General features: G+C 49.0%; 1 protein-coding gene across 1 annotated transcript in view; it reads right to left on the bottom strand.

Moving 5' to 3' along the window:
* Positions 1 to 4,410: 4,410 nt before the first annotated feature.
* The window catches only part of MAML1 (mastermind like transcriptional coactivator 1), a 43,389-nt gene continuing 23,297 nt past the window's right edge, over positions 4,411 to 24,502 (bottom strand). The window contains exons 2-5 of the mRNA XM_027076929.2: positions 15,562 to 16,974; positions 12,436 to 12,675; positions 10,430 to 10,526; positions 4,411 to 7,885 (exon numbers count right to left, since the gene is read on the bottom strand). Of these exons, the coding sequence (XP_026932730.1) occupies positions 6,906 to 7,885; positions 10,430 to 10,526; positions 12,436 to 12,675; positions 15,562 to 16,974 (2,730 nt within the window). The 3' untranslated portion in view covers positions 4,411 to 6,905. The remainder of the gene's footprint in view (positions 7,886 to 10,429; positions 10,527 to 12,435; positions 12,676 to 15,561; positions 16,975 to 24,502) is intronic.

Raw genomic sequence — 24,502 nt, forward strand, 5'->3', positions numbered from 1 at the left:
GTGGCACCTTACGACTCAGGACTCGTTTCCTGGGGAAATTTAAAATAAGGTTAGTGGGCGGGGCGCCTGGGTGGCTCAGTGGGTTGAGCATGGGACTCTTCCATCTCAGCTCAGGTTATGATCTCATGGTTCGTGGGTTCAAGCCCCATGTTGGGCTCTGCACTGATATCTCAGAACCTGATTGGGATTCTCTCTCTCTCTTTCCCTCTCTCTCTCTCTACCCCTCCCCTCCTCTCTCTCTCTCTCTCTCAAAATAAATAAACTTAAGAAAAAAAGGCTGGTGGAACACACAACAGCTGGTTTCAGGCTTCATCACCTCCGTCTTCTACCACCCAGTCTAGGTTGCCCTCACCCTCGGCTAGCACTTCAGCTTACCTGGAGGGGTCACCAAGACCTACCCAGACCCATATACCTGGAAGAGTCTGAGCCCCTGGTCACCCAGCACCATCAATGCATGGTGGGCGCACCTGTCCACTCATCACCAAAATCATACCAAGAGACACAGCATGGGGTCAGCGGGGTGGAATGCACTCTGCCTCCCCAGTGTGGAACCTCACCCTCCTCCCTTAATGGTCAAGGTCAACTCCTCTTGCCAGGACCCTGGCCTCTTCCTCTGAGCTCAAAGGACCCAGGAGGCAGCTGTAACTTAAAGCCTAATGGGACTCCTGCTGTGTCTTCTGGTGGGTATGTTCTCCCTTTGGGAGCCAGGGTCTCTGGATGCACACAGCCTAAAGTTTCAGGACAGAAAGCACAAGCTCTCCCAATGGGTCTCTGGAGTGACAACAAGCAGGGCCACCTCTAGGCCACCTCTACTTCCACTCTTGGGTTGCCCCTCTCCCTCCCGTCTCCTACCTATTGGAGCTGCAGCCCCATGTCCCAGTCACTGATCTGGGGTGTATACCCCTTCCTAGAGGAAGGGTAGAGGCAAGAGGATGGCATCCTTTCCTTGGAAAGTCTTATCACTAATCTGGTTCCTTACGTGTACCTTTTGTTGTGTTTATTTTTGAGAGAGAGAGAGAGAAAGAGAGAGAGAGAGAGAGAGAGCATGAGCAGGGGAGGGGCAGAGAGAGAGGGAGACACAGAATCAGAAGCGGGTTCCAGGCTCTGAGCTGTCAGCACAGAGCTCGAAGTGGGGCTTGAACCCACGAACTGTGAGATCATGACCTGAGCAGAAGTTGAACGCTTAACCCACTGAGCCACCCAGGTGCCCTCTGACCTGTACCTTTCAACAGTCTTTCCATTGCTCTTCAGGTCAGCAAATTCTGGGTGTCCAGAGGGAGATACAGCACATTGGATCCTGCTGCCATGCATCCACATGTCGTTGCTGTGGAGAGGCACTTGATCCAATCCAAGGTGACAGGATGTATTCTGTACTGGAAGGTCAAGCACTCTGAACCCTCACTGGCAGGACAGCCAGAGAGCCACACCTGGACTCTGTGTCCATTCCAGGATGTGCAAAATGGCTGGTGCCTCAGACTGAGGGACTGAGCCAGATTAGGAGAATGAGGAGGCCTGACGACTCAATGCAATGTGATCCTGGATGGGATCGTGGACCAGAAAAAGGGCATCATTACAGGACAACTGTAATGAATAAGATCTGTTGATTAGTTAACAGTCTCTGTTTTGGTGTTAATTTCCTATTTTTTTAATGTTTATTTTTGAGAGAGAGAGAGCATGAGCAGAGGAGGGGCAAAGAGAGAAAGAGAGAGAGAGAGAGAGAGAGAGAGAGAGAGAAGATTCAAAGTGGGCTCTGTGCTGTCAGCACAGAACCTGATGCAAGGCTCAAACTCATGAACTGCGAGATCATGACCTGAGCCAAAGTCGGATGCTTAACCAACTGAGCCACCCAGGTACCCTAATTTCCTGTTTTTAATAATTATACTGTTGTTGGGGTGCCGGGTGGCTTGGTTGGTTAAGCATCTGACTCTTGATCTCAACCCAGGTCTTGATCTCAGGGGTTGTGAGTTCAGGTCCCATGTTGGGGTCTGTGCTGGACATGAAGCTGACTTAAAAAAAAAGAAAAAAGAAAAAAAATCATACTGTTGTAAAAGATGAACATATGAGGAAGCTGGGTGAACTGTATTAAGCATTCTTTGTACTATTGTAAAAAGCAACTTTGTTGAGGTATATAATTTACATGCTATAAAATTCACCCATTTTAAATGTACAATTCAACTTCTGGTATATTTGCTCAGTTGTGCAGAGCATCACCATGATCTGGTTTTAGAGCAATTTCATCACCCCAGTAAGTCCCAGCCCCAGGCCACCACTGATCTGTTTCTGTCTTTGCTGGTTTGCCTTTTCTGGACATTTCACATAAAGGGATTCATTCCTATATTCCTATGATACGTGGTCTTTTGTGTCTGCTACAACTTGGCGTGTTTTTGAGATCTTTGTTCTCTTTTCACAAATGTAAAATTATATCGAAACGAAAAGCCAGAAAAGAACAAAAAAATAAAGATGAATCACCACCCTTTCCAGCATGGGAGGGACTAACATACTACCAAGTAAGTGGCTAGTCTCAAGAGATGGGCTCAGAGGCTTGGCATTGGTCTCTGTTGCTGACAGGCTGGACGTTCAGCAGTAACAGAGCTAGAGCAGCCTCGGTGAGTCAGAGCCATGCTGCTGACATCATGCAGAGCACCGTACCTCCTCTCCCTGCGCACCCCCCCCCCCCCCCCCCCGCCACCATAGCTAGTCCATTCAAAAGCCCTTTTCCCAGCACAGGAGGTTTCCACCTGACCAATGGAAGGTTTCTACAACAAGCAAGGGTGTCCACTCTGATTGAAGATCAAGGCCAGGGAAATGACCAGGCAGAGCTGTGAACCCAGCCATCCCACTGTGAGCTGGGCCTGGGGCCAGGACTCCATTTACTGTGTACCCACTTTTACTCCCCTAACCTAACCAGAGTCCTGATGACACTTGACTTCCTCAGGTATCAAAGGCACCTGTGTTCAAGGGCAATCCTAAAGCAACGCCAGGTATTCCTCTTCCTGGGGTATGTACAGTTCTCTGAGTAAATAAATGGCTGGAGGCCCCTCTGGGAAGGACCAGGACAACCATTACTGCATTCCTCACAGCGATGTGGGAGAGGCCTCCCTCATGAGATCCGGTCTCTCCTCTGGACAAGGGGTTCTGAGCCTGAGAATTGCCTCATGTCTGGGAACTGGGTAATGTTTTGTGACTTCATCTTGGGGCAGCTTCCCTCAGCCATTGGGCTAACGATCCCTTGAGTCCTTCCAGTTGCATAAAGGAAGCCAACCCCTGTCAGCTGCCCAGCCATTTGCCTCTGGCCACACCATGATCCATTCATAGCTCCCTAGCTCTCTGTGAGTCTGGTCCTCCCTCCTGGCCTCTGAAAGGCCCGAGCTACCACCTGGTCCTATTGCTGTGGGATCCTCTAGATCCCATTGCTATCAGGGAGCCCGGTTCTGTTACAACATCTTCTTCTGTCAGTTTGGGCCCCAGAGGAATGGCCACCCAGCTTCTCAACAATGTGGTGCCTCTTTCTTTTTGGTAGATGGAGGTCCTCTGGGTCCCTTTGTGGAACATACTTGGCTGGTGGGCATATTTGGCTGTCACAAATATAGAATTACGTCCACTTTAACACACAGAACTTAAGAAAAGTGTCTTACTGCACAGCCAAGTATCAAAAAGAAGAAATGGCATTGGGTTTGGGGAGAGATAGAACTAACAAAGATTTTGATTTTTTTTTTTTACTACTCAGAATCAAGGACCCCCTTGATCCTCCAGCTCTGAGAGTAACATGACACAGCGATGGGAATATCTGCAGCTCTTGACCTCGAAGATGACAGCAGTGGTTGGGCTCTGCCCCCCATTATAGAGAAGCTGAGTATGGAACCAGGGATAACTGGCTGGCTCAGTCGGTTGAGCGTCCGACTTCAGCTCAGGTCATGATCTCATGGTTGGTGAGTTTGAGTTTGAGCCCCACATTGGGCTCGCTGCTGTCAGTGCCAAGCCTGCTTCGGATCCTCTGTCCCTGTTCTCTCTGCCCCTCCCTCAGTCACACTCTCTCTCAAAAATGAGTATTAAGAAAAAAAAGGCAACTAAACAGGACCTGGAGAATTGCTCTGAGGGTGAGTCTAAGGGTTTCGAGTGAAACCTTTAAACTGCTAAGGACCTAGAGTATCCCTGAGTTATCTGGTCCACCTCCCTCCATTAGACACAAGGGCAGGGCTGGGTCCCAGAGAGGGGAGAGGCTGGTGGTCCCGAGTCCTACCCTCCTACCCATCATCACTGAGGTAAACCAAAACAGACGTCCCTTCTCCCTCCACCGAAGGAAAGGGGAAAATTGCCAAAGGAAATCAGCCACCAAAGAAGTCATGTCCGGGTCCACTTCCTCCCTCCCACACTGTGGGTGCAGCCACGTGAAGCCAAATGCACAGGCGGTTTCCATACTAGCAAAATACTTTTATTACTTTATAATGATAAAAGAAGGAGTAAAGATTTCTTTTTGGTGTATACCAGAGTTAAGGGCAGTAGGAGGATAAGGGGATTAACAGGATTTTTATGTACTTTGATGACAATAGAAAGTTAACAATATCGACTGTTTGCCATAAAACTTATCATAGCTCCCCCAAAACACATATATAAAGGATCATAGTTTTAAAATCTATAAAAGTAAAAAATATACAGTCAGAAACTCTAACGCTTATTTCCTCTTTAATATAAAATTGTAAACATTTATTTACACAAAGCAAATGTGTATAACAAAGTCCGAGCACCCTTTTCTTGTGAGTCATGGCTCCTGGAAGAGGGGATTTGCACTGAAGCGGAGTCTCCCCCCTTGACTACCCAAAAACCAGATTCATAAATAAAGCCATGGGCAGCTCCCTGGGGGGGGAACCCCAAGCATCACATTTTATTGCTCCGACACTGCAGCGAGAAGCCTGCTGTCTGTCCGGCGGCCCGAGGGCTAAGGCAGGGGCAGCCCTCCCCGGGAGGGGACAGAGGTGAGCGGCCAGGGGGAGAGCAGGAGAGGAACAAGGACTCATCACCAGCCTGCAGCCCGCTATTTTTGGTTGAAAACCCACTGAAGTCCCCCTCTTCCCCTTTAGATTGGGGAACTCACTCAGAGGGTGGAGTCTTCACTGGCTTTAGGATTCGTTCCCTTCTTTGAGAGCTAGATTCAGTACGAGGAAGGCAGGGAGGGCGTTTAAAGGGGAAATGGCCCAGACACCACCCAAGGTGGCAAATGGCTATTAGAGAAGAGGATCTGAGGGTCCAACTACCCCCATGAAAGGCACTGCTGGTGCAAAATAATTACCCATGTGTGTGCAACCATTCATCCCCTCAAAGCCACTCGGGCTGCCCATGTGGATCTCTTCCTTGGCTTAACTCTTTACATATGACACTCCTTGAATCACCCACTTTGAGACTCCAGGGAAATTAAAAATGGGGTTGTGGTTTCTCCAGGGACCACTCTACATGGAAGCCACTCTCTTCAGTGTCCTATTTTCTCTCCAACACTCTGTTTAGAAGGGTTTCGCCCTGCACTTACCATTTTGCTTTCGTTCTAACCGAAGTGCTCTCTCCATCTTTGTTTCCAGAAACAGCCCACGGGGAATATCTGTTCTGCGGACTCTTAGCTTAGCCAAAGTCCATTAATTCACAGACCTCCAAAGAGAAATCCACTCCAGTCTTTAGAAAGGATGTATTAGTGTTATAAAGTCATTCTCTTCAAAAAGTGCACGTCATCTGACGAGGGAGAGAGGCAGAAGTGGTGAAACAGAGTGGAGTTCTCACCTGCGGCTCGGCCTGTGGCCTCCCTGCCCAACAGTGCACACCTCTTTCCCTCCTTCCCCCAAACCTTTGCTTTCTGGGGAGGGGACACCAGCCCCACTACTACAATGCTAGGGCTCCCTAAGGAATCGTAATGACTTTCCCCTCCAGTCTAGTAACCTGTGGCCTTAAAGAGGTTTTCCATTTGTGCTGGAGAGAGAAGGGGAGGCAGAGAGGTCATGGGAACTGCAGATGGGGTGAAGGAAAGACGTCTGTGCACAGCAATGATCACCTTCCTGACACATTAAATACAAGTTTTGAGAGAAACTGCAGAAGAGGGGGAGGGTTTACAACAAAAGGGGACACAGGAATCCCAAATAATCCATCTCGGCATTTAGCCTGGGGGTGGCCTGGGGTCCTGGAAGCACAGCATTCTGGGGGGAGGAGGAGGAGCGCGGCTGGAGTGACCACATCTGTGTCACTAGTTCTGCTATCTCGCGGCATCCTGTTCCTTTTTGGCACATGCAGTCACAGCCTGTACTGACGGAAATGATTGCCCGGGGACCCTCCCTTTCCCCTGAAAGCGGACAAAGAGCAGGAATAAAAAGGGCTCTTAACCAAAGGAAACCCTAGGTTTCCAATGCCACTTAAAATCAATTTAAACCACCACCTATCCTAATCTGTCTTAAAATCTTAAAAAAAAAAATCTTTTCTATGCTACAAATTGCAAATAGTTCTGCTATATAAAGTTGCAACAAAACCTGTCCCCAACACTGGGGAAAGAGGAGAAATCTTGGATTAAGTCAACACAATGGCAGAGATTTTTATGAGCCTGCCATCGTGGGGTTTCACCATTCTTACTGTTGGTTTTTTGGTCATTTGGATAGAAAACCACTCATAGAACCCTATCCTGCTGTCCCAACACCAGGCAACAAAGCCAGCAGATGGGCTGGGGCCAGCCCGACGGGCCACAACTGCTGGCTGGGAGCTGTGCACCCGGCAGACCCTGGCCTGGCCAGGCCAGGCCTCCACCCTGGGGCTCTGGCTCCACCCACCCAGCTCCCCAGGCCGCGGGCTTTTGGTCCAATGTAGTTGCTCTTTCTTGAATCTGAGAATAAAAATACAGGCTGTGTGAACATTTGAGACCACCACAAATCCTCCAGTTACTGAGGCCCTAACAGGTCATCCAGATCGTTCATCCACTCTTCCGAAGTCCTGTTCTTCAGCAGGGAGTCGATCAGGTCAGCATCTCCGGCCATGCTGGCCAGCCCACTGCCACCCGGCTGCCCGCTGTAGGCGAAGGGCAGCTCCTGGCCCGCGGTCCGCACGGGATAGGCCTGAGTGCAGTGTAGTCCCGCCCGGCTGCTCATCGATGGCGCAGGGCTCTGGCTGAAGGCCCCCAGCTCGGGTGCGGCCGGGCTCAGGCCCGGCAAGCCCTGCTGCGGGGCTCCCTGGGGAGGTGCTGGGGCAGGGGCTCCGGTCCTCTGCTGCGCACTCACGGGGGGCAGCATGGACCCTGCCGCGGCTGCCGAGCTCATGGGGGCCATGGGCCTGCTGGGCATCGCCTGGGAGAACTGCGGGCTGGACATCTTCAGGTGGGCCTGCTGCATGTGGAAGCTGGAGGCTGCCGTGAAAGGGCTCACGGTGTTGTTCCCTGGGGTCTGGCCACTCAAGTTCGGCATTCCCTGATGCTGCCACGAGGGGTTCTGGCTTCCCATGGCAGCGGACACCCTTGGGACCTGTGGCTTTGTTAAACCAGAGTTCAGGGTACCCTTATTGTGCTGCTGGGGGAGGCCGGAGCTTCCCAGAGAGTTCTGCCCATAGGCAGCGGAGACCGAGGTGCTCTGGCCCACGCCAGTCTGCCGTGGAATGTGGGCATGTCCGTTGGTGGCCTGTGGTGGGGGCTGGCCAACTATCTGGGTTATGCCGGAGGCCAGGCCATAGAGACTGCTCTGTGGCAGGCTCTGGGAGCCAGTGAACTGAGCCACACCCCGGTCCTGCTGGCCTGAGTTTGAGGGGAGAGAGGAAACCGAAGTGTGTCCAGGACCCATTGACATCAAATTCCCGGCCTGAGGAAACGCTCGAGAACAGCCGGGGTTTGATGCACCCAAGTTGTTCATGCCAGGCACAGCAGCAGAGGACCCTGGAAGACAGAAAAAAGTCAGTCAATCAAGTTGACATTTCCTGGACTGCCGCTGCGGAGACATCTTTAGGACCCAAGATGCAGCCGTTATTCTCTGGCATGAAAGGCAAAATCAGAACACTGGACATCTTATCGTCCATGGAATCTCAAAGACGACAGCCCTGGGAGTCAAAAGGGAAGCAGGTTTCCCACAGGATGGAATGGAGGCCAGTCTGGAGCAATGAGGAATTCAAGACAGGCTCAGAGGAAGGGGCAAACACCCCAGGGCAGCAGAAGCCAGGAGACTCGATGATTTAACCTTCCAAAGCCCACCCTATTTCTGCTCTGTGGGAGGTCCATGCCGGCCCTGGGGACTCCCAGACAGATCCAGCCCAGGGTCTGCCTTCAGGAGGCAAAGGCTCCATGTGGTGTAACAGGGTTACAACAACAGCTGGGCAACAGGCCATGTGAGTGCAGGGGTCTGAAGGGTCAATGCCTGGGAAGATTTGGGGAGGGCTTCAGAGAAATGGTGACAAACACACTGGCTTTTTTAAAAGGGCTGAAGAAACTTCCTCTTGGGGTACCTGGGGCGCTCAGTCGGTTAAGGGTCCGACTCTGGCTCAGGTCATGATCTCATGTTTCGTGAGTCTGTGCCCCGTGTTGGGCTCTGTGCTGACAGCTCAGAGCCTGGAACCTGCTTCAGATTCTGTCTCTCTCTCTCTCTCTCTCTTTCTCCTCCGCTCGTGCATGCTCTCTCTCTCTCAGAAATAAAGACATTAAAAAAAAATTAAAAATAAATAAATAAATAAAAGGGTTGAAGTTTAGCAATTTCACCGTTTGGAGAAAGAGTATCCTAGACAGAGAAGAGAGTGTGTGCAACGGCATAAATTTACAAGAGGCGGTCTATGTGGGGAGCTCCATGGCCAGAGTGCAGGGAGGGCATCCCACTGGCTAGAGATAAGGCTGGAGAGATAGCCGTGGCCAGACTCAGAAGAGCTGTGGCTGCCATGTGGAGGACACAGTTGCAAAGTCCCAGGGTAAGTGGACCGCAACAGTGGTTTGGGGGCTGGGTGGGGGCTGCTCAAATCAATCAGGGGAGGGGTGTACCAGCTATGGCACCATGGGAGTGAAAGAGGGAGAGTGTGAGATCCTGTTCTTGACACCACCGAACAACAAGGGGGCTGAGGGAGGGACTGAAAGCAGCAGATGCTGACTGATCAGTGGCGGGCACTGCATGGGGGAGACGGCCGGGAACAGGACAGAGAGGTCCTGTCCTCAGGGAACCTGCTGTCTGGGGCTCTGTCTTAAGCAACGGATGCACAGTGACAACACTCACCAAATGGGTTTCTCTGGGTCGGGGGTGTACTATTCAGGGGCTGGCCATGACTGAGCTCTTTGTTCCTCCTCTCCCTCTCTCCACCAGCACTTAAGAACTAGGCTGAGGGACAGAGGAGGGTGGAAACAGTCTGCTTTGCTCCCGGTGACAGCCCAGAACCATGTGAGATGCGATGAAGGCAGGAAGGCTGGCTGAGGCCCAGGCTCCTGAGAAGCCCGCAGACTTCAGCTCCACGGTCTGGTCAGCACACACATAAAACTCCACCTAGGCTCCTAGTCAGGACACAGCCATGGGGCACCTAGGTGGCTCAGTCGGTTAACCGAATGACTTCGGCTCAGGTCATGATCTCGCAGTTCATGAGGTTGAACCCTGCGTCAGGCTCTGTGCTGACAGTTCAGAGCCGGAAGCCTGCTTGATTCTGTGTTTCTCTCTCTTTCTGCCCCTCCCCCACTCATGTTCTATTTCTCTCTCTCACTCAAAAGTAAACAAACATTAAAAAAAAAAAATTAAGGAGCGCACAGCTGTGCTCAGCTTTCCCTGGGACACTTTAGAGTGAGAGTCATTGACCAAAAAAGGGACAGGTTTTGAAGATAGGCCAAGAAGAGCTAGAAAGGCAGGTGCAACCAGGTTTTACTGCTTCTGTCAACTGGCGTATCTCTGAGTTTCTGGAGTGAGGCCTGAGCAAGGGCAGTCAGGTTCCCTTGCACATCTGAGCTGCATCAGCCAAGACCTCAGAGTGTTTCCTGCCCCTCTGTGGTCAACTGTCGGCAGCTGATGCTGCTGTCTGGGACACCAAAGTGAGCGGACAGGAAGAGAGAGCAGAAGCAAAAGGCCACACAAACTACACTTAGTCTCTCCTTATCTGGAAAATAAAAGCATCATTTTTTTGAAGGCACATAACGGCAGGAGCAAAGAACCTTCTTAAGAATTACAGAACCCATTTCCTGTTGATAAGCTAGCCTCCAGCTAGAAATGATTATGCTTCAAAAGACTGTGCAGCCAGAATACTGACCAAGGTGGTCTGCCTCTGTGACCCTCTCCTCCTAGCCTGCAAGGGAACTAGAAAGCCAGGCTCCATAGGCAGACCAAGGTTTACATAAGCAAGTCTATTTAGCCCCCAGCATATAGCATGGCAGACAGCAAGAAGCCAGCACGAGTGGAACGGACCACCTGCTCTGTCCTGTGCCTGCCTCCCCTGCCCGACTCTGCCGCTTCAGACATCCCCTCACCTGTGAACTGTCCAACCTGCTGTGGGAAGGTGCTCTGGGTTGGGTCTTGGTACTGGGGAGGTGGGCGCGTGAGGTGGCGCTGAAACTGCTGTTTCTCCTAGAAAATGCCAAGAACAACAGAACAGTACAATAAGACCCACATGGAACAGAAACAACAGTTACATCAGAGAAAAGTAAACTGCTATGGTTTGTTTCTCACAGATGGGTTCCTGTGAAGGTAACGCTCATGGTTTCATTTGGGGGATTTTTAATAAATTGTAGGAAACAGAAGGACGGGGCAGATCTAAGGAGCAATGATTAAAAAAAAAAAAAAGTGGCGTATCAGTTTAAAAAAATGTGGGGAGGGCAGATCGGGGAAATGCAAATCAAAGCCACGATGATCTACCTCTTCACACCCACAAGGATGGCCAGGATCAAAAAGACAAGTACGGCAAAGATGCAGAGAAACTGGCACCCTCACACGCCACTGTGGGAACGTGAAACGGTATGGCTGCTCTGGAGAACCGTCTGGCAAGTCCTCACAAGGTTACACATAACAGCCACCATATGTCCCGGCAATTCCACCCGTATGTACACACTAAAGAGAACTGAAAACTTATGCCCATAAACACGGAAAACAAACCAAATGTCTATCAACCGATGAATGGATAAATCAAATGGAGCTTTTCCAAATGACAGATTATGATCCAGACATAAAGCAGAGGCGAACGCTGCCACAGGCCACAACATGGGTGATGACTTTTATTGGGCAGGCAGTTTCTTTTTAGGGGGTGAAAACTGACGAAGTCGACTGTGGTGATGGTTGCATACCTGTGTGGATATATTAAAAACTACTGAACTGTACACTTTAAGTGGGTGGATTATATGTCATGTGAACCATATCCCAATAAAGCTGTTATCTTAAAAAATGGCAGAATGGGGGGCACCTGGGTGGCGCAGTCGGTTAAGCGTCCGACTTCAGCCAGGTCACAATCTCGCGGTTCGTGAGTTCGAGCCCCGCGTCAGGCTCTGGGCTGATGGCTCAGAGCCTGGAGCCTGTTTCCGATTCTGTGTCTCCCTCTCTCTCTGCCCCTCCCCCGTTCATGCTCTGTCTCTCTCTGTCCCAAAAATAAATAAACGTTAAAAAAAGTTTAAAAAAAAAATGGCAGAATGGAACACCGAGGTGGCTCAGTCGGTTGAGCGTCAGTCTTTGGCTCAGATCATGATCTTCGCATTGGGCTCTGCACTGACAGTACAGAGTCAGCTTGGGATTCTCTCTCTGCTACCCCTCTGCTTGCTCAAAAATAAATAAACTTTAAAAATAAATAAATATATGTAATAAATACAAATATTATATACATGTGGCAGAACTGAGGCAGTGATGTGGGCTTCAAAGTCATCCTCAATCACCTTCATCTTATGGGTAGATGGTTTTTCTGTTAGGACTTTGAAGATGTAATTTAAAATCCTGAGAACTCTCGTAACCTTGGTGACCAAGCGGGTGAACTGCAGGACTTGGAAAGAGATTGTCGGGCCTGATTCTAGAACTCTAGGACCTCAGGGACATTTTCATTTCCCTCTGTTGTATTCTGGCTTCTGACAAACTCTGTATTTACAACAAAGCTGGGACCCACAGTGAACTGGCAGACCAGTGAGCTTGGTGCTGTGGCAGTTGTAGACGAGGGACGTGGAAAAATGTCCCTAACAAAGTTTTAGCTAGAGATTTGCCTTCACTGATCACCAAGTGACATTAAAGCTACTTCTGAAACAGGCCACCATTGTCTGAGAAATGCCACACTCCTGGAAAGGGCTTTAAGATGGCAAACGACATGCAAATGAGCGCGCATGCACACATCGGAGCGGAGCACGCCTGTGTGCACACAGAAATATGCTGAAGCTGAGCGCGCGCACGCGCGCACACACACACACACACACACACACACGATGGAGCTAGCAGCCGCGGCAGTGACTGGGGAGGCAGGGGAGAGTGGGGGTGCTGGGGGGTCACCTTCCACCTCCCACTTTACCTGTTCCGCCAGAAGTTGCTGCTGCCTTTGTAAGAACTGCTGTTGCTGCAGGTGCTTCTGTTGCTGCTCCCTCTGTTTCTGTTGGTCCAAGAGCAACTGGTGCTGCTTCATTACTGCTGCCTGCTGCTGGCTACTGAGATAGGGGGTGCTGCTGTGAGTGCTGGCCCCGGACGCAGCTGGTGGCTGGCTCCCCACGCTGGCAGCCTGGGCTGGCACAGGGACGCCGGGTGGGTTCTGCTCCTGTCAACACAGGTAAGAGGGCCTCAAGTCAGGGAGACATGGTGAAGTCTGTGAGCCCCAATCAGGGCAGACGAGCTGTGCCTGGTGAGGGCCTGGCTCCAGGTTCTCTCTTGAAGCCTCTGCTTCATTCCAGGCCAGGCCAGAGACCAAAAGAGCTAACACCTGGGCATCCAGCCACAGCGGCGAACAGTCAGCCACTAGCTGCCTGTCAGCTCTGCGGCTCCTACGGTTCACCAGCGGCAAAGGTGTGATTTTACATTTAAGCTCATATTTGCATGCTTTAGTTCCAGAATGCAAATGGAGCCTCTAAATGCTCACTTTCTGGAAAGTGTGAGTACAGATGGGTTGCTGGAGGAATGCCCTGAGGAACTATGACTGATGGAGATGCCATGTTCCAAGTGTACAAACCTTGGGTCCCCAGTGGTGGGATGGTCCCTGAACTGCCTGAAATTGTATCATGTGTCCATCTGTGTGTGGCATTTTCCTGAGAAGAGACTGCTTGGCTTTTGTCAGATGTTCACACTCAAAAAATACTAAGTGTCAATGAAAACTTTAATAAATATTCTCAATTATATGCACCAAAAGTGAGAGTCAGGTCAAAGGCTATATATACAATATTATCCTGTCATGACTTTTAATTTAAAAGGGGAAAATTTAACTCGAAATGGGAAAAAGGTAAAAGGCAAAGATCATTTAAGCAAGTTCAACTTTTTGAGCTCCTTTCTAGTCCTTGTATGTCTATACATTTAATCTTTACAAGAATCTAACCTTAGAGCAGACAGCTCCTGAGGTAATATCCTCACCCCACGCACCAGAAGGTTATGGGCCAGAAGGTTTGTGAGGCCCTAAGTGCTACTGAAGTGGCAGTTACCACCATTTTTTTTTTTTTTTTTTAGTTTATTTATTTTGAGAGAGAAAGAGAGAGAGAGGCAGAGACAGAAAGAAAGAATCCCAAGCAGGCTCTACATTGTGTGCATGGAGCCCAATGTGGGACTCAATCTCACAAACCGTGAGACCATGACCTGAGCCGAGATCAAGAGTTGGACACTTAAACCGACTGAGTCACACAGGCGCCCCTGATTTTTTTTAAGGATGCTTTTAGTGGCTATGTAGCAGTTTACTGGCTGAAATAAGTGTAAGTATCAACATTTACACATGTACTCTCCTGCTGACTGTTGAGAAATGCTTAAACAGCTTCCCAGTTTTTGGCTATAAGAAATAATGATGCAATGAGTATCTTCTATATAACTTTCCTATTTTTTTTTTTTAAGGGATGATTTCTTGCAGAGGTATCATGTGTTAATGCTTATTAATACTTTTATGGCTAATGAAAAATACTGGGACATGTGGGTGTCTCAGTTAAGCATCCAACATTTTTTTTGTTTGTTTTTGAGAGAGAGACAGCAAGAGCAAGTGGGGGAGGCACAGAGAGAAGAGAGGGGGAACAGAGGATCTGAAGCAGGCTCTATGCTATCAGCACAGAGTCCAATGTGGGGCTTGAACTCCTGAACCGTGAGATCATGACCTGAGCCAAAGTCGGGACGCTCAACCAACTGAGCCACCCAGGTACCCGAGGCATCTGACTCTTGATCTCAGCTCAGGTTGTGATCTCAGGGTCAAGAGCTCAAGCCCTGCGTTGAGCTCAATGCTGGGCATGAAGCCTACTTATAAGGGGAAAAAAAAAATTATATATATATAATGAATTCATATATATATATACATATATATATATATTATATATGAACATGACACCAAATTACTTCCCACAAGCATTGTGCCCATTTACACACCCTCACCAGTACAGGAGCATCAATTTCCTCATTATTATTACCAGCACTGGATTTTTTAATTTTTAAAATTTTACAAATACACAAAGGTACCCACAAGGGTATTCACTATAGCCTTGCCTATAACCAGGAGACGATGAAGTACACCAAAACAAAGGGCACGTGCCATGGGCCACAACTGTTGTCACACAAGTGTTAACAAGTATCAAGGAATCTACACATGTAGACGAGGAAGACAGTCTGGGACATACTGTGGAGTGAGGAAAGCAACTGTGCTCTACTCTATCTTGGAGGAAGTCAAGGAATGACCCCTAGCCAGGGGAAAGTTGCCAGGGAAGAGACATTTTAGAACATACTTGAACAGGAGTAGAAATGCAAATAATGACCATGATAAAACTGGTACTTGATCATTCTCCACCCTACAGAGCTATGTGACTCTGCTAGGCTTGAGCGTCACGACTAAATAGATGCAGTTTAGATGTGTTGGGGAACAGCTCTCTCTCACCTTACTAAATCTTAAGGTACTTTGAACACAGAAATCTGAAAAGTGGTTTAAAAAAAAACAACAGGGGAGCCTGGGTGGCTCAGTCAGCTGAGTGTCAGACTCTTGAGATCGGTTCAGGTCATGACTCACAGTTGTGGGATTGAGCCCCACATCGGGCTCTGTGCTGATGGCACAGAGCCTGCATGGGAATCCCTCTCTCCCTGTCTCTCTCTCTGCCCCTCCCCTGCTCACTCTCTCTCAAATAAACAAACTAAAAAAAAAAAAAAAGGCAAAGCCTCTAAGGAGCACATTAAATGTGATCGTGATCTTTATCTGCAAAATACAGCCATAAATGACTTACTTTAAGTTGTGTGGCATGCAAGAGACACTAGACAAAGTACAGTGTCAAATGTATGGAAATTTGAAACCAAGTTATACTAGGGAATTTTACCCGATTTTCATTTATTCAGAATCAACCCTGGTTTGCCTGATTTTCACTCTCCAGAGACCCAAAGGATGACCGTAGCTGCTCCCTCCCACCCTCTTTGTCCCAACCACCGGAGACCTAGTGACCACAGGGATGCAGAGTGACAGCGAGGGAAGCCACGTGCTCACCTGGCTAGGGGGAACCAGTGATCGGAAGGGCATATTTCCTGGCTTTGGTTTCATCAGAAACAAGGAATTCTGCTCGTTGCTCAGATGAGGCAGCTGCTGGGGAAGATAAGCCATGAGGGCTGTCTTGCTCTGGCTGGATGCAGGGCCACCTTGCCCACAGTCTGCTTTGTAATGAGAAAGGGGTTTGGTGTTGCCATAGTCCAGCACCGACCCTTGGTTAGTCACGGCATTCTGATTCAAGTTACTTGGCGGCTGGTGACTCAGCAGGTTCACATGGCTGGGCTGGAGGTAGGGGCCTCCGGGCCGAGGGGAGCTCTTGTTCACACTGGGCATCATGAGCAGTTTGGAGTTGGTGAAGTCTTGCTTGTAGCCAGGAGGGCTGGCGGGCTTCTCCATGGGATAAGGGACGTTTAAGGGGCTGTGGGAGGGGCCTGTCTGCTGCCACGTGGACATCTGCCCTGGGGCCGGTGCAGGGGTGGCCTGCTGCGGGTTCTGGAGCATCTGCTCCCGCTTCTGCTTCGCAGCGATCTGCTGGAGCTGGTGAGCAGAGGATAGCTCTGAGGCCCCTCCCGGGCCCTGGCTGGGCAACACCACACTGGAGAGGGCTCTTTGTGCATTCTGGGCCTGGGCTGATGCCGGCATCAGGTTGGGACTGGGATTGTCTGCCCCGGGCTGACCAGAGGTGTGGAATAGAGGCTGAGTGCCCCCGAGGCTTGGTGAATCTGTGCTCACAGGGCCGGCTGAAGGCCCCATAAAGGTCTGTCCTGCAGACCCTGCCCTCACTTGTGGAGAGCCTAACTGTTCTTGTTCAAAGGCTGCTGGGGAGAATTCTGTCTTAATATTAATGTCCTGTGCCAAGGGGGTCTGCGTGGCGGAACCAGAACACTCTGGGTCCTTCTTTTCTTCAAAGTCCTCATTAAACAGATCCTTCATGTCTTCATCGGGCACTGACCTGTTCAGCTCCTCGATGAGCTCCTTCCACTCTTGCTCGTTAAGGTTGAGGTCAGGCATGAGGTTGCTTTGAGATATGGAGCCTCCGGCCCCCGCGATCATGCAAGGCAGGTCATCGACGGGCTCCTGCTTCAGTTCTTTATTCAGGCTCAGAGGAAACGGCTCACCAGGGTTGCTGCCTCCATTCAAGTGGAGGCTGGAGTCTGCCAGACACTTCTTACTGATGGAGTCAAGCCCCAGTGAGTGCTTCCCACTGGCCTGCAGGGCCTCTGCGCCAGGCTTGTCAGGCTGCCCCAGGGGAGAGGCTGGAGGCAAGCCATTGGAAGCGACAGCTACTCCCAGAGGGGCCTCTCGGCGGGTCTTCTTGTGTCCAGGAAAGAGGTCTCCGTAGCCATTCTGTTGCTCGCCATTCTGAGGGGGGGTGGTGCTATCAAGATTTCTCTTCACTGTGTCATGAAGATGCTGCAAAACATGGACAAGAGTGACTCAATACACAATGCCATGGGTGAGGGCCCCCCCCTCCCACCGCCACTTTGAATGGTGACTTAAATCTGGGGCCCAGGTCCCTGTAGTGTGCTCCTGTTGATTCTCTCATCCAATTTACACCCCCCGCTCCTGGGAACACAGCCTCGCTTCCCCTCTGGGTCTGCCTCTCCTCCTCCTAGGTCCCATGGCTTTGCCTGAGTCAGGACGACTGGCTCAGCTCCAGGAAAACAGCCTAGCTTCAGTCAGTACATCAGTCCCTCGACTTCTGCAGCCCTCTCTTTTTGAAGGATACAAGCCTGATGCTGCCCACAGCCACCTAGTCTGAGGGTGTACCCAAGACTGGAGTCAATGAGAAAGAACAGAAGATGCCTGTATGTGCTTGAGGGCATCACACCTAAGTTCTAGATCTAGTTGCATGTGAGACCACCCATGCCCATGGACTTTTCACTTAGAGGAACCAATAAAACTCCTATTGCTTTAAGCTGAAGGAGCCATGGCTGCTTTACAGGCTCTTTCTCAGGCCTTGGTGGGGGGTGTTGCACGGGCCACTTTTCATGCCCCACCCTGCCTTTCAAGGAGCCGTTGCCTGCCTCTACCCCTTCTCCCCATGCAGGGCTGCTCCCTCACATCCCCACTCACCTCCCTGCCAACCCTAAGCATCTTCCAATCCCCCATGCCCCGTCACCAGCTCCCACAAAGCCCACCACTTCTTACCAAGACTATTCCTTTGAACACAGCCAGTCTGTCTTGCACTGTTATTCTTGCCTCCCCCACCCCTGATACCATTCCCCTCAACTAAATTTGTTCAGTAAATCCTATTAATGGTCTACCTTGTGCCAGGGACAAATGTTGTGTGGATATCAAGACAAACGAGGTGGTTACCATGGTCTCCGTGGGCTTCCAGTCTTCTAGAACATGGGACATACGTATAAAGACATGGCTACGGAATAAGACAAATGTCCCATACAAGCAACAGGGCAAAAAGCACCCTGAGATGAGAGTTCAGGAGCAGGAGTTTCATGAAGAGAACATAATAATGTGAGTGGGGAGAAAGAACATGGTATCTTTCCGCTATTTCCCCAGCCTTGTTTTCAACTGTTAGGACATGACTCTGACTCTTCTGTTACCAGAGGTGCCTACTACACCAAGCCTCTAAACACAGTGCTGCTCCTTTCCTATGTTTACTTCTGTTATGTTTTTGTCCTTCACCATCTGCCAGCCCTTATTCCATCCCTCCTTCCCTCCCACTGACCCTAAGCACCTACACTGTGCTATTTGCAAAGTTCCAAATAATAGCTTTCGTCATTATCTTTAAATAGGTTTCAGAGGATCCATGGCATGCAGCGCTCTGTGCTGTTGTCCTCTGGCTACAGAGAAGGGCTGCACTGACCCACCACAGCAGGCCTTGGAGCGTGAGTGCGTGAGCGCTCTGACCAGAGGGTCCTGCCCAAGGCAACTCCCTGGGCACCACCAGCTCACAGCAGCAAACTACATCCTAGATACAAATGCACAGTGAGCAAGAAAACAGGGAGAGTTACTTTCTCAATCCAGAGCCCCAATTCCAATGCTCCCATTCCTTTTGAATCCCCACTTCCAAGACTTTCCTGTTTCTTTACTGTTAAAGCTGACTGCACAGTGCTCTATATATCCTGGCTGAGTCCATATTTCTCTAAATCCGTATCTGGGGGTGCCCGGGTGGTTCAGTCAGTTAAGCATCCAACTCATGGTTCTTTGGGTTCGAGCTCCACATCGGGCTCTGTGCTGACAGCTCGGAGTCTGGAGCCTGCTTCAGATTCTGTGTCTCCCTCTCTCTGTTCCTCCCCTGCTTGCACTTTCTCTGTCTCTCTCTCTCTCTCTCAAAAGTAAATAAATTTAAAAAAAAGATTAATAAATCCATATCTGGGTACACAAGTTAGCTCAGAAAAACTAAGAAATAATAAATAAATGGAACTGTAGGGCAGAGGTGTAAGTAAAACGTGATCTTAGGACCCGACAACAGGACGTCTGCTTTACTTTCATGCCAGTTCTTCTGCTTCCTACTGCCACCTAGGGGTGGAAGGGGGGAAGGGGACCAGGCTCTTACAATGGACCCTTTCTCTCTCTATAAGATCTGAAAAGTTTGTAAGATCTGAAAAGTTTCCTTTGGGGAAGGTAAATTCATAACCATTTAATCGGTCACAAGGAAATCAAAATGAGTTGTTGATTTTTTTTTGCATTTTTATCCTATTATTTTCTTTTTGGAAAATCATTTGTTCCTCAGCATCAGCTTTGTGCTGTCTGTAAACCTGGGAGCTCAGTTTTCCATTTTCCAAAGGGGGAAGATGGAAACCTAAGAGGTCAGGGCACTTGATGAGTCAGCTGGTTGTCCCAGATTAGAAACAGAATCCTTCTTTGCCCTAACAATTATAAAAACTACCACTCCCTCTTTCAATATCCACATGCAAACAGCTGCAGTCAAGTTCCAAAGTAACAACTCAATTTTGCAATGCCATTACTTTTAGCCAAAGGAAACACCGGGCCATTTTCTCAACTGCTCACAAAATGTAACTGGAATGATGTAGGCGGGGTGGAGAGTGTGGAATGTGGTGGCCCTGGCAGATTTTTAAGCCTTGAACGTTTGCAGGAGTGCCTGATATGTGCAGGACACTGTAGAGGAAGATGAAGATGAAAAAAACATGGAGACTAATCTCCAGGAATTTACAACAAAGATGGGAAAACAGCCTGAACAGATTATAAATTACATAAGAACAAACACAAAGCTATAAAGCACACAACCGGCTGCCATGTATGAACACACATGCTTGCTCTCAGCATTTCTGGTACTTCTGAGTGCTAAGCTCAGAGGTACCTGTCATAACTACCAAATGGTCTTAGGTACACAGGGTTCCAGGAGGATCTAGTCCTGGGATAACTCCATCTGGTGTTCTTTCTTCTGCAAGGGGGTTTTGTTAAAGGACACCACACGCCTGATGGTAAGCTGGAGGCCGTGCATGCTCACCCAGTCCTTCTCCCACAAAGCGCCTTGCAGGCCTGGCTCCCACCTCAGCCTCTACCACCCACCATCTTCTGCTCCAGGAGAGTGGCCCCGGATAGCAACGCTGCTCTGGGTCAAGCTGGAGTACCCGTACCCTGTGGACACCAAATCAGTATCCTATCATCTCCCTTCACCCTATCTGGAGGCGCCAGACTTACAGCACAGTCCCTCGCTTGGTCTCAAGAGACTTCCACCATCTGCCACTGAAATTCCGGATGCCCTTTTTGGTCAAACTAACCAAACACCTATAATCTTCCACGGAGCTAACAAACAGATGTGGGGTGGCTCTTTCATCCACATTCCTTACACACAGGCAGCCACCAGTGCTTTCTGACCCTTCTCACTGGGCATTTGCTCTTCCTCCACCTCTCTCCTGGGTCATCCTTCTATCGGCCAACCACCACCCACCCCCACCAGAGAGTCAGGACCCTGACCCGCTGCAACATGGCTTCCACCATCTGGGGAGTTGACTGGATATTGAATGGGGGGTGTGGGTTAGAAGGGAGAATTTAGGGCTGCTTTCCCGGAGGCGAGCAATCATCTTGATGCTGTCAAACACATTCTACATTTTCAGTGTTTTCCTCCATCATCTGCCTGTTAATAATTCCCTGCATCTTTAAAGTTCTCCTTTCTTGGTCCACCTGGGTGGCTCAGTTGGTTAAGCGTGTGACTCCATTTCGGCTCAGTTATGATCTCATGGTTTATGGGCTCGACCCCATCGTCGGGCTCTATGCTGACAGCACAAAGCCCGCTTGGGATTCTCTCTCTCCCCCTCCCTCTGCCCCTCCCCTGCTCACACACTCTCTCTCTCTCAAAATAAATAAACATAAAAAAAAAAAGTTCTCTTTCCTTGTATTTCTTTACCACATTATCTTGCTTTCTCTTCTACTTTTCTGGTTGTTTCTTCTAGTCTTTTTTGAGGTAGGTCTCCCCTTTAAACGAGTATGGGTTCTCTCTCTTTTCACTCTGCACACACTGAGTGATCTTATTCACCCCCATATCTTCAAATCCCTATGGCTGAACATCACACTCAGAATAAACCCAACTGCCAGGGATCAAGTGCTGATCTATCAGCGTTTGCCCCCATCCAACCTCCTTTCACGTGTTCCACCCTTATCCCCATTGTACAGCACGCCTGAGTCACACCAGCCTTCTTCTAGTTCCTCAAAGGTGCCCCCCCTTCCTGCCTCAGGGCCTTTGCACTTGTTCTTCTCTCTTCCTAAAACACTTCTTCTCCCTGATCTCCCTAGGGGTGGCTTAGCTCATAATTTGGGTCCCTTATCTCCTCAAAGTCATTCTCCCAATCATTCTCCATCCTAACTCCTTGTTAATTCCCCCACTGGAGGCACTCACATGAATGCACCTAGCTTCCCCTATTAGAATGAAAAGCAGAGACCCAGTACCTAGAACAGTGCCTGGCACTCAATAAATATTTGTGAATGAATGTGCTCTCTCACCCCCCATGTCTACAGAGCTCCACACTCCTGTTTGTCCAATCACCTATTTGGTATGTGGGGTGTACCACAGCTAACTCAGACTTAATCTGTCCAAACCTGAAGCAGCTTCTCCTCAGTCCTGTTTTCCTTTCTCTGCTCCTGTCTGATAATGTCACTACCATCCACCTAGTCACATAAACCAGAGCCAGAGAGCTGGTCTAGCCCTTCCTTCTTTACTCCTCGCATCCAGTCGGTCCCTGCGTCCTACTGAGCCCACCACCTTAGTTTTGGTTCTTTGGATCTGCACACTTCTCTCCATTCACTAAAACCAACTTCTGATGCTTGAATCATTTTAATCACGTCTAAAGCTAGTCCTGTTGCAATCTCCACCTTCATCCATGTTGCGCCCTATGGTTAGAGGGAGTGCACCGAAGGGCAAATCTGACCCCGTCACCATCCTCCTGCAAGTTCCTTCAATGGCACCCTGTTGAGGGTTCATTGGCCCTCAGATCTTTGTAACACAGAGCGTGGCTCCACTGACCTTCTGGCTCTGGCACTAGTGTCACTCCCCATCAACTTCCTAACCACACCCATGCTGTATGCCAGCCAGTGGTGCACCTTGCTGGAACACCTCAATCCATGTCAGGTAGCAACTTTGGTAATGCACTAATCTGAGCCAAGTGCCAGAGGGACAAGTCATTACCTCCCTGGTGGCCTTGCTGACCACTCAGCACCTGTGCTTAACTCCTCATGGTGTCAGAATCTCACTCAACCTGCAAATGCACCCTGAGGAGGAGAATCACTGTTCCTGCTATACAGTAGATGGAAGTCAGGTTACACAAGGCTTCCCACGACATGAGCATTCGTAGGTCATGGGGAGGATCTGCTGCCATCCTCAATCCTCCTGGCCCTGCCTCCCTCCTGGTCAGACTGGGGCAGGCCCAAAGTAACTCTGCTTCCACCTATGAAGCTGAGTGAGGAGTCTGGTGTGAAACACAAGCAGCAGGGAGTGAGTCAGAGCTTCAAACTGTAAGAACACCGCCCCTATGCCAAGCACAAAGAATCCCATCAAGCTGCTGTTACCAGAAAAACAGGCTGTGCCATGATGGTCTCTCCCTCCCTTCCTCTTTCTCTCTCTCTCCCTCTGTCTCTCACGTGCGTGCACATGCACGCATGCACGCACACACACACGGGCATAAATGATTCTTTGTAAAATACTTTAAGTTTTATTTATTTTAAATGTTTATGTTTGAGAGAGACAGGGTGAGACTGCACAGGCGGGGAAGGGGCAGAGAGAGAGGGAGACAGAGGATCCAAAGTGGGCTTGCCAACATCGGAGAGCGTGATGTGGGGCTCAAACCCACAGACCTCGAAATCATGACCCGAGCCAAAGTCAGACGCTCAACCAACTGAGCCACACAGGTGCCCCACTGCTTCATAAAATATTAAAAAAAGAAAAATATCACAGAACCACAGAATCTGCTACTAAAGATTCCACTTTTAAGATACTATTGGTCTTAATAGTTCAGAATTGTAATTTATTTTTTTATTTTTTTAATGTTTATTTTTATTTTGAGAGAGAGAGAGAAAGAGAGGGAGAGAGTCAGAGAAAGAGGGAGACACACAGAATCCAAAGCAGGCTGCAGGCTCCAAGCTCTGAGCTGTTAGCACAGAGCCCGACATGGGGCTCAAACTCACAAACCATGAGATCATGACCTGAGCTGAAGTCAGACACTTAGCCGACTGAGCCACCCAGGCAACCCTGAATTGTCAGTAATTTAGAAGTATGGTGAGTACTAAAGAGATCTGTAAGCACTCCTCCTTGCCACTGAATCCACCTACAAGGACATACTGAAAATAGCAAGTTCTAAGAAATGCGTTTTCCAGAAAACTTTATACTTTGGGATCCAGACATTTTTACCATCATTTTTAAAATTTTTTATCTTTAACAAATTACAGGTTCATGTATCTACTAAAAAAAAAAAAAAAAAAAGAATTAGAGTTCACAAGAAATTGGAAAGAGAGTACAGAGAGGTCCTGTGTATCCTTCACCCAGTTTCCCCCAATGGTTCCCCTACACAGTACTCACCAAGATCCTACTATGTGCCAGACGCTGCCCTATACAAGTTGAGCATAAAATAATGGCCAATTCAGATATGCACAAGGTTTTTACTACACTACACTCTGACAAAGCATTAGGCACTGGGGATAAAAAAAAAAAAAATACTTCCCACTCCTACCAGCTGGGATGTGATGATGAAGCTATGGAGGCAGCAGGATGAACTATTATGGGAGGAAGGAGAAGGGCACTTGAGTTAGGTACTGAAAGAACAAAGAAATAGGAGGAAGGCATACCAGGCTGAGAGGCAAAGGCAAGGATACACAAATGAGCACTGAGTAGGAGTGGACAGAAGGAGGCAAGCAGAAAAAATGAGTAGTAGTTTAATGTTGCTTAAGTGTAAATGGCACAACAGGAAGTGCTGAAAGAGAGAGGCTGTGAATGGACTGTGATGGCCCCAAAATGTTATTTACTAATGTGAAATTTCAAAAAAAAGACACAAAACTAGACAGAACAGTATACTGAACCCTCATTATGCTCCTCACCCAACTTAAACAACTATTAGTATTTGGCCATTTTGTTGCATTTCTACCTCCCTATTCCCCCCCCTCCCCATCCCTGAAACTGGGTTATTTAAGAAACAAATCTTGGGCACAGTATCATTCAATCCACAAATACTTCAGTAGGTATCTTTAAAAGGTAAAATCTCTTAAAAATATACATGTGTGTATAACATCACAATACTGTTACCACACCTAAAACATTAATAATTATTATCACCACCTCAAAGACATTAGGATGGCTACTATGCAAAACAAAACAAAAAAACAAAACAAAACAAAAAAAAACAAAAAAGCCCACCAAATGTTGGAGGGGGCTGTGGAGAAACTGGAACCCTTATGCACTGTTGGTGGGCATGAAATGGTGCATCTGCTGTGGAAAACAATATGGTGGTTCCTCAAAAAATAAAAACAC

The sequence above is a fragment of the Acinonyx jubatus genome, chromosome A1 (assembly GCF_027475565.1).
Source record: "Acinonyx jubatus isolate Ajub_Pintada_27869175 chromosome A1, VMU_Ajub_asm_v1.0, whole genome shotgun sequence".
Classification (NCBI taxonomy): Eukaryota; Metazoa; Chordata; class Mammalia; order Carnivora; family Felidae; genus Acinonyx; species Acinonyx jubatus.